The following is a 12668-nucleotide window of genomic DNA, read 5'->3' as shown; positions in this document are numbered from 1 at the left end:
ACACAGCCTCGTAACGACAAGCCCTTGCAAGGTCATTTCCTCCATTCCCTTCATGGCTGATCCTCAAGAGCTCCACCCACTTCTACCCCAGAAACTGACCTACCCAGAGAATCTTCACAAGATAGTCGGTTTTTGTTTCATTCTGTGTCTCTGTCCATCTGTCTTTGTCCTTCCCCATCTCTCTCTGCTCAATTTAGCATTTGTATGTTTAGTTTGTTGTTTAGTTTTATTTACTGTTTCACTGTCTCTCTCTGACTGTTTCTAAGATTGTTGAAGGGTCACTTGTACTTCTCCTTATCTTCGGTGCCTATCGGCTGGCTCTTATCGCTGCAGTGCAGACAGCATATTCCTAGCCAAAGAGGTCAAGGTGCCCAGGTGTTCTTCCCATTTAAAAGCAAAAAGAAACCACTGTTTACTGCACAATTTATTGATAAGGGGATCACGTAAAGTAACATATAGGCCATGTTGGTTAGGGGGTTGCGATCTATACATTTACACACTGACTGAGATACTAAGGCCCAAGGTGTTGTTATCTCTGACCATACCCATCTGTCTTTACGTTGTTAACACTGGTATGATGCAAACCAGGGAAACATTTAATCCATCTCCACTCAGTCAGAGATAGATGGAGAGGAAGGGCGGGAGGGGAAATAACAACACAAGCTTCATCTCACATTCAATTGAATCACGTACTCTAACAGCAAGTGTGTGCCGGTGTGGTGTTACACCTCTGATCTTACACCCCGGTTCTTGATCAAACAAATCACAGATGGTACCGATCAATCCAAATGAATAATAGAATAAACAATGAGATAAACACGTTTTCTGGCGCAACGAGACGCTAATGTATTCTGAGCACGGGGCATTTGAGCCGCAGCCGTGTGTTGGATGTCATCTTAGGAAAGTCCTCTTCAAGCCCCCGGTACTGAGGAGCAATGGAAGACGCGAGGTGAAGTATTTACAGCCATATGACTCATGGAGGAATACAAACAGAAGTATTTACCTGCAACTTAACTGCCTCCTACCAGCTTAATGATTTCAGAGGAGATGTATGTCTCTTAAAATAACCGTCCAAGTAGGGCCCCCTGAACTTTACGGTATAAAAATAACGCTGGCGTCGCTCGGAGGATAAGGAGGGCCTGTCCGACTGAGTTTGGTTGTTGTGTTTGTTAGAGCACTGTCATCGCCATCTCTTTGTCTTAGCATAACTTTTGACAGGGTTTCTGTTTCAAATAAACAGCCTATTTTAAGCTGTATGTACTTAACGAAACTGGGCAAAAGACCAAGAGGGCTGGCTTGCCAACTTTCTGTTAATGTTGAACTGGAAACCATTTCTGATAGTATTTTTATTGTGGCTCATAAAAACTGTCTATACTTATCAAATACCAACAGTGACGTACGTGAAGACAGTGCCTTGACATAATATATGCCACTAAATGTTCAAGTCTTTGCGTAAAAACTCAAGCGCTAAACAAATGTAGACTACGTGTTAGCTCCATGGGTCAACACAGGGTCAGCTATGTGGTGAACTCTAAATCAATCATGTCAGAGTAGGACTACTGATCTCGAATCAGTTCCCCCGTGTCCATGTAATCTTCTTCGTTATGATCCAAAAGTTCAACCTGATCCTAGATCAGAACTCATACTCTGAAAAGCTTTATGAATACGGGCCAATGGGTCTATAGCGTAGCCTTAACCAAGTATATGTCCGATAATATTGCATATACACCATGTATGAACATTAACGTTGGTGATGTAATTCCAGAAACAATGCTACCCACTATGCTAATTCTGGCCTAAGGCACTTCTTAGTCACCTTGTTAACACTTTTAACATTCCTGGCACGCATCGGACTGATATTCCTCACCATGTAACCTTTACGTTGACCTGTCTTAATAGCCAGGAAAGTGAGAAACAGAACAGTATAACAGAGAACTGGCTTTTTACATTTCAACATGGTCTATTAGACTACAAGGATTCAGTTTTCATGGCCCTATCACGGTCCAATGGTCACGTAGCCAGCCTGGGTGCCAGCCTGGGTGCCAGCCTGGGTGCCAGGCGGTCGTGCTCTTTGGAATGTGAGCAGCGTGGGTTCTTTAACCACGTGGCTAGAACTCCGCCTTCACCGTGCTCATGAAGTCAGCAGAGTAAACCTTCCTTCTCTGAGGTTACGGGTCATCTCCATAGGTTTCCTATAAGGTTCATATCCTTATCCGGCTCCAAACTCTACTGTACAGTAAGGGCTGGGCGGGGCCTTGTGTCGACACACTGCGTCCGAAGCGGCGTGGCCGTCCAAAGAGCAATGGTCACCTGACACTTTGCCAAATCCACTACAGCCAACAGCTTATCCCAAGTGAGCTTTGCCTTTCCCATGATCTTACCACTGGCTTTACGCAATCAGTACAATCAATATAATTATTATAGCCCCCAAAATGCTTTATATAAGCAAGACACCCCTCTAAAAATATGCTGAGTAGCTACCTCTGTTGGTCGAGTTTAAAATATCTTGGCTGGTTAATGAGTGACTGTCATTTCCAGGAAGACAGCCATCTCTCTAGGTATAGCAGTTAGTCACGGACATCCATTCAACAGGTTTTGTGTTGGAAAAAAGAGGGTATACAGAGGTGTACAACAGGATACAGTAGAAGGGTTGTCTTTCCGTCTTAGAGGGAAAAAGAGGTAGAGAAATGTAAAGGACTAAAGCAGGGTGTTACTTACAACGATGTGCGCCGGTGACGGGGACCGGGCATCTTTAAGTGCTTGTCTACTTTGAAGACTTCCGTGGTTAACATCTAGCAGGGGCCATTTCATCTGTAGGTACTAGATGGTGAGAGAGAAACAAAGTGGAGAAAGAAAAAAAACACGTTAACAATGCAAAAAGTAAATAAAAAAAAATGTAACAAAAAAGGAATCAACATTTTAAAAGAGATTACATGAAAGAAAGTAAAAACAAATTTAAATTCAAAACGGTAATCCCAAGGCGGTTACATATGGTGGGTTTTGCCTCAGGAACAAGTACACGCACTTCATATGGATTGAGAGGAATCATAAAATTGCGTTTTCCGTGTCATATTAATCCCCCCCCCAAAAAAAATTAAAAACGAGATTAGATTGAAACCATTTATTACAGACTTTAAAAAAGAGAACTACATGTCCTAGCAGTTTGAAGGGGGTACAGTTGTGTTTAATGGCATCCGTTCAAGAATTAGAACTGTTCCAAATCTGAGGTAGGCTAAATCACTGCTTCTGTAAAGGCTACTGTAAGTGGATTATGGGTTTAGAATGACTTAATGCCATAAATGTGACCACTCTGGGATTCCAGGTGACTTGAATGACTTTTATTGGCCAACCTCATAAAACGGTGCACTGTGGAGCCACGGCACGCTGTTATGGGTCTGACTCTACCTAGTGACTGTCCCAGTGAATAATTGACTTGGCCTTTATCAGGACTGAGTGACACACACACACACACACACACACACACACACACACACACACACACACACACACACACACACACACACACACACACACACACACACACACACACACACACACACACACACACACACACACACACACACACACACGAGAGAGTGAGAGTGAGCAAGAGTGAGAGAGACACACTCAAGATGTAGATAGATACATGGACGATTTTCTCATAAACTGGGTGGAGCCCTTTAAATCAGATGATATGCCAATCGTTTTGGTGACATAGTCAACCATACTTAGTTTCCCGGACTGTAACACAGAAGGAAGGAGGAAGAGCAGTTGCTCTGAATTAGGAGCACAGGAATCAGGGAGAGCAAAGTCTGAACCATTGCAAGACAAACTTTACAGGGGAAAGAACTTCATAAAGAAGAAGCCTAGCATCTTAAGTATTGTGACCAATGTCTTCTTCGTCAACAGGTCATACTGACTATTTACCTTCAAAGGATTCAAGGATACTCTCAAAAGGGTACTCATATAATGCAATAGTGGAAGTATTCCACTACCCACAGCCGAATGCTTTCCCTTCTAGACCTCTATTTGTTGTGCCTGCTCTTTGACTATAGCTAATGCTCCCACTACATTTTGACACAGTGATCCTTCCGGGGTGACCCTACTATAGACTACTCTTGCCTTACGAATGTCAGGTCTACCAAGTCGGAGGGGGTACAGACTGAGGTCACCTCAGCTGCCTGCCTGCTCTCAGAGAGGGCCCCTAACATAAGTTACGTTACAGGGGGTCAACAGGGTGAAGCAGGCATTTATTGTACGGTGAGAAAAATAGAACTACTAAATATCATGGTAGGGCGCACTGTGTAAGAACCATTGACCTTTCCATACTGCTCACTGACGGAGAGTACATTCAAATAGGTATTCAAACCAATACGTCAAACGGTGACAGGAGTTCCCTGAATTTGCATGCGGGGCTGTGCAAACACTCCTAATGGGAATGAGGGCAGTCAAAATATGAAGGGAAAAATATGCCATAAAAAAGAACTATAAAACCCTGTACAGTTGATATAACATGATCAACAACTAAATATGTACAGGGAGAACAACACAACCAGATAGGAAAACTGACACCAAGAGAATAAGGCAAAAGGAATAAAGAGAGAGAGAGAGAGAGAGAGAGAGAGAGAGAGAGAGAGAGAGAGAGAGAGAGAGAGAGAGAGAGAGAGAGACAGAGAGAGAGAGAGAGAGAGAGAGAGAGAGACAGAGAGAGAGAGAGAGAGAGACGAGAGAGAGAGAGAGAGAGAGAGAGAGAGAGAGGCAGAAAAAGAAAGGGGGCCGTTAGAGTTGGCTAGTGGAAACACTGGAGGGTTCCGGACTCGTTTCTTAACCTTGGGACCACAGGCCGGCGCATGAAAAACGGATTTGAAGTAAATTCGATATAAAAAAGTAGCACCGTAATGTATGCCGCCTTATACCACACCAGGTCCCCCCAAAAGAAACTTCTGACAAGTCGAGTTGGCCTTGTATCTTGGCCTCTGATGCAATGGGAACATCAACTGCTGGGCTAGGATTCCGTCAAAAAAACTTGGCCGGAGCTAGAATTGGAATGTTGTCATTCCATATACGTCTGTGTCCCTATCCTTAGCCTCTAAATAAAACAATCACTATGGCCCTTCTGCTGCCCGTTATCCAACAGCTCCTTTCCTGTAGCCTATTCAACTACCTCATCAGAGCTACTCTCTGTCCTCTACATAAGGGCCTGTGTGCTAGAAGAAATCTGTACACTTGTGTGTTGCTGTGTTTGTTACTATGTCAGAAAGTGTGTGTGTGTGTGTGTGTGTGTGTGTGTGTGTGTGTGTGTGTGTGTGTGTGTGTGTGTGTGTGTGTGTGTGTGTGTGTGTGTGTGTGTGTGTGTGTGTGTGTGTGTGTGTGTGTGTGTGTGTGTGTGTGTGAGAGATGTCTGTATTTGTGTGTGTGCCACAACCCTTCCTGAGACCGTGGATAAATCAGTGGTAATTAGCAGAGGGTTCACTGCAGGGTGCTTTGCTGTGGTTTGTGCTGGAGGGAGTTATTGACTCCCGTCCTCTGCCTGACTCCCGTCCTCTCCCTCAGCCCCTGCAACAAAAACTCAGCCTGGCTCCACAACCACTCATTTATGACCCCAGCAAGGCTTTTACTGCAATGGTATGTTTGTGCGTCAAGGGGTGGAAAGTAGTGATGGGCGGAAAAAAAAATCGATAGTTACATATTGTGATATTATTTTTTACGATATCGCTTTGACAATATCACAATATTACTTTGCGCTAATTGGCTGTACCAGCACCGAAACTATTTTTCACTTCAAAGCTTGTTCATCATCTACTTTTTAAATAGGAAGCCAATTTGTTTTCAGCACTTTTATTTCTATGATTGATCAAAACTCATTTTTATCATGACTCTGTCTTGTTCTTCTGCAGTAGACATACAGTGAGGGAAAAAAGTATTTGATCCCCTGCTGATTTTGTACGTTTGCCCACTGACAAAGAAATGATCAGTCTATAATTTTAATGGTAGGTTTATTTGAACAGTGAGAGACAGAATAACAACAAAAAAATCCAGAAAAACGCATGTCAAAAATGTTATAAATTGATTTGCATCTTAATGAGGGAAATAAGTATTTGACCCCTCTGCAAAACATGACTTAGTACTTGGTGGCAAAACCCTTGTTGGCAATCACAGAGGTCAGACGTTTCTTGTAGTTGACCACCAGGTTTGCACACATCTCAGGAGGGATTTTGTCCCACTCCACTTTGCAGATCTTCTCCAAGTCATTAAGGTTTCGAGGCTGACGTTTGGCAACTCGAACCTTCAGCTCCCTCCACAGATTTTCTATGGGATTAAGGTCTGGAAACTGGCTAGGCCACTCCAGGACCTTAATGTGCTTCTTCTTGAGCCACTCCTTTGTTGCCTTGGCCGTGTGTTTTGGGTCATTGTCATGCTGGAATACCCATCCACGACCCATTTTCAATGCCCTGGCTGACGGAAGGAGGTTCTCACCCAAGATTTGACGGCACATGGCCCCGTCCATCGTCCCTTTGATGTGGTGAAGTTGTCCTGTCCCCTTAGCAGTAAAACACCCCCAAAGCATAATGTTTCCACCTCCATGTTTGACGGTGGGGATGGTGTTCTTGGGGTCATAGGCAGCATTCCTCCTCCTCCAAACACGGCGAGTTGAGTTGATGCCAAAGAGCTCCATTTTGGTCTCATCTGACCACAACACTTTCACCCAGTTGTCCTCTGAATCATTCAGATGTTCATTGGCAAACTTCAGACGGGCATGTATATGTGCTTTCTTGAGCAGGGGGACCTTGCGGGCGCTGCAGGATTTCAGTCCTTCACGGCGTAGTGTGTTACCAATTGTTTTCTTGGTGACTATGGTCCCAGCTGCCTTGAGATCATTGACAAGATCCTCCCGTGTAGTTCTGGGCTGATTCCTTACCGTTCTCATGATCATTGCAACTCCACCAGGGGAGATCTTGCATGGAGCCCCAGGCCGAGGGAGATTGTCAGTTCTTTTGTGTTTCTTCCATTTGCGAATAATCGCACCAAATGTTGTCACCTTCTCACCAAGCTGCTTGGCGATTCCAGCCTTGTGTAGGTCTACAATCTTGTCCCTGACATCCTTGGAGAGCTCTTTGGTCTTGGCCATGCTGGAGAGTTTGGAATCTGATTGATTGATTGCTTCTGTGGACAGGTGTCTTTTATACAGGTAACAAGGTGCGATTAGGAGCATTCCCTTTAAGAGTGTGCTCCTAATCTCAGCTCGTTACCTGTATAAAAGACACCTGGGAGCCAGAAATCTTTCTGATTAAGAGGGGGTCAAATACTTATTTCCCTCATTAAAATGCAAATCAATTTATAACATTTTTGACATGCGTTTTTCTGGATTTTTTTGTTGTTATTCTGTCTCTCACTGTTCAAATAAACCTACCATTAAAATTATAGACTGATCATTTCTTGTCAGTGGGCAAACGTACAAAATCAGCAGGGGATCAAATACTTCTCCCCCTCACTGTATGGTGATAAATATGTTTTGGAATATCGAATCACAGTAAAATCGCAGTATAAAAATCGCAATACGTATAGAATCATGAGAATCGCAATACATATCATATCGGTACCCGAGTATCGTGGTAATATCATATTGTGAGGTCCCTGGCAATTCCCAGCCCTAGTGGAAAAGACGACTTGTAAAGCTCCAGTGATTGTGGTCTTGTGGGTTTTACAGACCCCCCACATTGGGTATTAATTGCCATGAAGGGACGGGTAGACGGGGGCACTTGAGAGTGTGAGGTAACTCAGGACAGCATATACAGTGCCTTCATAGAGTATTCATACCATTTGACTTATTCTACATTATGTTACAGTCTGAATTCAAAATAGATTAAATGTATTTTCTCTCACCCTTCTACACACAATACCCCATAATGAAAGGTGAAAACATGTTTTTAACAATTTTTGCAAATTTATTGGAAATTAAATACAGAAATATCTAATTTATATAAGTATTCACACATCTAAGTCAATACTTTGTAGAAGCACCTTTGGCAGCTTTGAGTCTTTCTGGGCTGTCTCTAAGAGTGTTGCACACCTGGATTGTGCAACATTTGCCCATTATTCTTTCCAAAATTCTGTGTTTGAAATTCACTGCTTGACTGAGGTATCTCACAGACAATTGCATGTGTGGGGTACAGAGATGAGGTAGTCATTAAAAAATCCCAGTAAACATTATTAATGCACACAGAGTGAGCCCATGCAACTTCTTATGTGACTCCTTAACTTATTTGTGTTTTTGCCATAACAAAGGAATTGAATACATTTCAGCTTTTAATTTTTAATTAAATCCAATTTTACATGCTGGGGTATCGTGTGTAGGCCAATAACAAACAAAAACCAAAATCACAATTGAATCCAATTTAATCCATAAATTCAGGCTGTAACACAACAAAATGTGGAAAAAGTCAAGGGGTGTGAATAATTTCTGAAGGCACCATACACACTTAGAAAAAACGGTTCCAAAAGGGTTATTCAGCAATCCCATAGGAGAACCCTTTTTGGTTCCAGATAGGACTCTTTTGGGTTCCATGTAGAACCGCAGGGACTTTTCTGCCATTGAAATCCTGGATGCTAAAAAAATGTGCATTTAGAAAGTATTCAGACCCCTTCCCTTTTTCCACATTTGTTACGTTACAGCCTTATTCTAAAATGTATTAAATAAAAAAATGTCTCATCAACCTACACACAATACCCCATAATGACAAACAGAGAAATCCTTGATGAAAACCTGCTCCAGAGTGCTCAGGACCTCAGACTGGGGCGAAGGTTCACCTTCCAACAGAACAACAACCCTAAGCACACAGCCAAGACAATGCAGGAGTGGCTTCGGGACAAGTCTCTGAATGTCCTTGAGTGGCCCAGCCAGAGCCCGGACTTGAACCCGATCGAACATCTCTGGAGAAACCCTGAACATTTTATTTTATTTAGTTAACCTTTATTTTAAAATAAGATAGCTGTGCAGCGATGCTCCCCATCCAACCTGACAGAGCTTGAGAGAATCTGCAGAGAAGAATGGGAGAAACTTCCCAAATACAGGTGTGTCAAGCTTGTAGCGTCATACCCAAGAAGACTCGAGGCTGTAATCGCTGCCTAAGGTGCTTCAACAAAATACTGAGTAAAGGGTCTAAATACTTATGTAAATGTGATATTTCATTATTTTTTATTTTTTTTACATTTGCTCAAATGTATAAATACATGTTTTTGCTTTGTCATTATAGGGTATTGTGAGTATGATTTAATCCACAAAAACTTCCCATTTTAAAGTGGCCTTTTATTGTCCCCAGCACAAGGTGCAGCTGTGTAATGGTCATGCTGTTTAATCAGCTTCCTGATATGCCACACCTGTCAGGTGGATGGATTATCTTGGCAAAGGAGAAATGCTCACTAACAGGGATATAAACAAATTTGTGCACCAAATCTTTGAGAAATAAGCTTTGTGCGTATGGAAAATGTCAGGGATTTTTTTTATTCCAGCTCATGAAACATGGGACCAACACTTTACATGTTGCGTTTATATTTTTGTTCAGTGTATATATTTATTGTATTTTGTTTTTTATAAATACATTGTATGGATGGAAAAACCCAGTGTAAACCTAAACGCCTAAATCCAGATATAAAGTATTTTTCGAAAAGATAATGGCCCAAATATTTTTGGGATGATATAATCTTTTGAGAGCTCACAATCACCAAAATAAAAGCTAGACAGACGATCAGGGAGAATAGAAATGCTACGCCCACTACCACACCCACCTAAGCCCATTTTTGATCTAGAAAAAACCCTGGAACCCTCTTTGGAAAGTGTTCTACACTTCGGGGACAGCCGAATAACCTTTTTTTGGTTCTAGATAGCACATTTTTTTCTAAGAGTGTACTGGTGTCAGACAGCCTAGTGGATGTCACGTTCCTAATTCTGATTCCAGTCATTGGAAAGTCTTCTCATAGACTAGACTAACCAAATGATTGTCCAAGTTGAGTATTATTGTCCAGATGCACACAAATATCCAGACACAACCGCCGGGAGGCCTTGAGTGAGGGGACGTCCGTTGAGGTCGTAGGTGTTTGGGGGGGGGGGGGAGGTTGAAAGGTGACACCCCAGAGTGTGGCGCTGGAGCAGTGAGAGAAGGAGAAGCAGGGGGCACATGCCCTGACAGGCAGCTCCACTTCAGGCTGCTATTGCAAATGTTCTCACATGCTAATCCCTCCTGCAGGTTTTACAAGCATGCCAAGGAAAACGGAGCCCCGGCAAGTGGCAAGCTTTCTGACCCCACCTCCTCCCACTTTCCCCTCCTCCCTCCTTTCCTCCCTCCTCCCAGCGCCTGCTGACGGACGCGCCGCCGGGGCTTGAGTAGGCAGTGACCCATGACCCCTCTCTGACGCCCTGCTCCCCCCCTGAAAAACTATCCTGCTGGGAGGGCCTCCCTGGTAACTCAAGAGCCATTCCAATGTGACAAATTGCTCCGGAGGATAACTCTCTTGCCCCCTACCTCTTCTACCTCCCCTTACCCCCAGCATCTCCCGCCCCTAAGAGCCACCCAGAGCACACACTGTGCATGGGAGGGGGCGTCCCCCTCCCCTTCCTACCCTCCCCCTAACCCTTCGCCCCTCCTCGGCTCACCGGACCAACAATGGGAGCTGAATAACTCAATTGTCTCTGATGAAGTGAAAGACAAGGGAGTCCTCTAAATCCTTACAGAGGGATGAACTCTCTCTCTTCCGCCTGGAGATTTCCCATAGTGACAAGCACACTGGTTAGAAAGTGGGTGAGAGTTAGTGATAGAGAAGTGGTCTTAAAAAATAGCCCCAAGCCCCCACATTTCACTACCAAGGTCTAACTGCTGGACTGTCTGCTGCCATATTTGAGTGACTGATGCAGAAGTTCAGCTTGGCATGGCATGAGCTGCTGAATGTGACCCAGTCATCACAATGCAAACAAGCTGAGGCTAACCCAGTGCCATCCATTATACAGGAGGAGGCCACAGCGGGAGACAACAGAGTACATTGTGAGTGCTCACACATCCTTCCACGTCCACACCACCGGTTGGGCGATAGTACTGAATATTTGACTACTAGAACATTTTAACCTGAAATACTTTGATACACACTGTGTGTCATTAACACTAGTCTAATGCATAACGTTACTAAAGCTTTCCCAAAATGTTTGAATTTCATGAATAAGCTAAGCGTCAAAACACCGACCAAATAAAATAATCTTATGCAATTTTATTAGCGATAAACTGAGTCAGCTGCCCTGAATTGTGGAGACGGTCGATGGTGTAAAACCTGTTGTTATTAAAACCCCATCTAACGTGTTTATCACATCCAATCCAAGCCTCGCCGCAGACCGGCTTGTTAATTTACTTTTGGATTAAGAGTAGAGGCTTTCCCCCAATCAGACAAAGAGGCTTCCTAATGTGCCAAAGTGGCATGGAACACCGTAAATATTCCCCACAGACCAGCGAGAGAGAATGAGGTGAATCCCGGTCGCAGGCCAAATGGGGTCTAGAGGCATTCCGGCCCTGTAAACAACGTGAGAGGGAGATCGGCGGGAGAGAGAAAGAGTGGGAGAGAGAGGCGAGCAGCTCCGGTTTACATATGGAGCCTGGGTCTTACTCTGGAGACCCCAGGCAGATCTCCAGTCCATCTGTGGCCATGGGCGCTGCTGCCTCATTCTACAGCCATGACACAGCCACTGCCAGCCAGACACAAGAGCAGTGGTTGTGTACCACACACACAGAGACACACACACACAGACAGACAGACAGACAGACAGACAGACAGACAGACAGACAGACAGACAGACAGACAGACAGACAGACAGACAGACAGACAGACAGACAGACAGACAGACAGACAGACAGACAGACAGACAGACAGACACACACACACACACACACACACACACACACACACACACACACACACACACACACACACACACACACAGACACACGCAGATTTTGACATGTAGGCTACAAGGAGCAACATACGCATACACTCAACACAAAGTGACAGGCATGTTCACCACACACACACACACACACACACACACACACACACACACACACACACACACACACACACACACACACACACACACACACACACACACACACACACCATACACACACACACACACACACACACACACACACACACACACACACATCACGCGTTCATCATGTCCAATAAAACCCTGGGGACAGGGGCCTGGGATCAGAATGATAACTCGCAGATAACACCAAATCAAACAACAAATATAAAGAGGTTTATTTGTGTTTGCTGAGACCCATTCAAAAGAGTCAATCCCACTATCCCAGCATCAAGTCTTATTGGGGTTGACTAAGACTAAAAGGTCTAAGAAGGTGTATTGTTTAACTTCACATTCTCCTAAGGACAGCTGCTAGATACAAATTATACTGGAAAACGAATATGTTTCCTTGTTGATATTTGTGTGTTCCTTTGTCTAGGCCACAGGTGCAGGGATAAAATATGCACCCACTTGTTGGGGCGGGAACAGTCATTTTCTGTAATTGAGGGGGGGGGGGGGGGAGAGAAGAATTATGCAATCCAGACTCTTTGAAATCCCCCAGGTCAAAAGAGAGACTCTTTCCCAATCTCTAGGATGTGTGTGT

General features: G+C 44.0%; 1 protein-coding gene across 12 annotated transcripts in view; it reads right to left on the bottom strand.

Moving 5' to 3' along the window:
* Positions 1 to 12668, bottom strand: part of tcf7l2 (transcription factor 7 like 2) — a 112296-nt gene that overhangs the window by 71815 nt on the left and 27813 nt on the right. For all 12 annotated transcript variants that reach the window (XM_014158451.2, XM_045702458.1, XM_045702461.1 and 9 more), the window contains exon 4: positions 2719 to 2820. In XM_014158451.2, coding sequence (XP_014013926.1) covers positions 2719 to 2820 — 102 coding nt within the window. The remainder of the gene's footprint in view (positions 1 to 2718; positions 2821 to 12668) is intronic.

This window comes from Salmo salar, chromosome ssa19 (genome assembly GCF_905237065.1).
Source record: "Salmo salar chromosome ssa19, Ssal_v3.1, whole genome shotgun sequence".
In the NCBI taxonomy this organism is placed as follows: Eukaryota; Metazoa; Chordata; class Actinopteri; order Salmoniformes; family Salmonidae; genus Salmo; species Salmo salar.
Note: the sequence above shows the minus strand (reverse complement) of the source record. Positions and strands in the feature narration are given on the sequence as shown.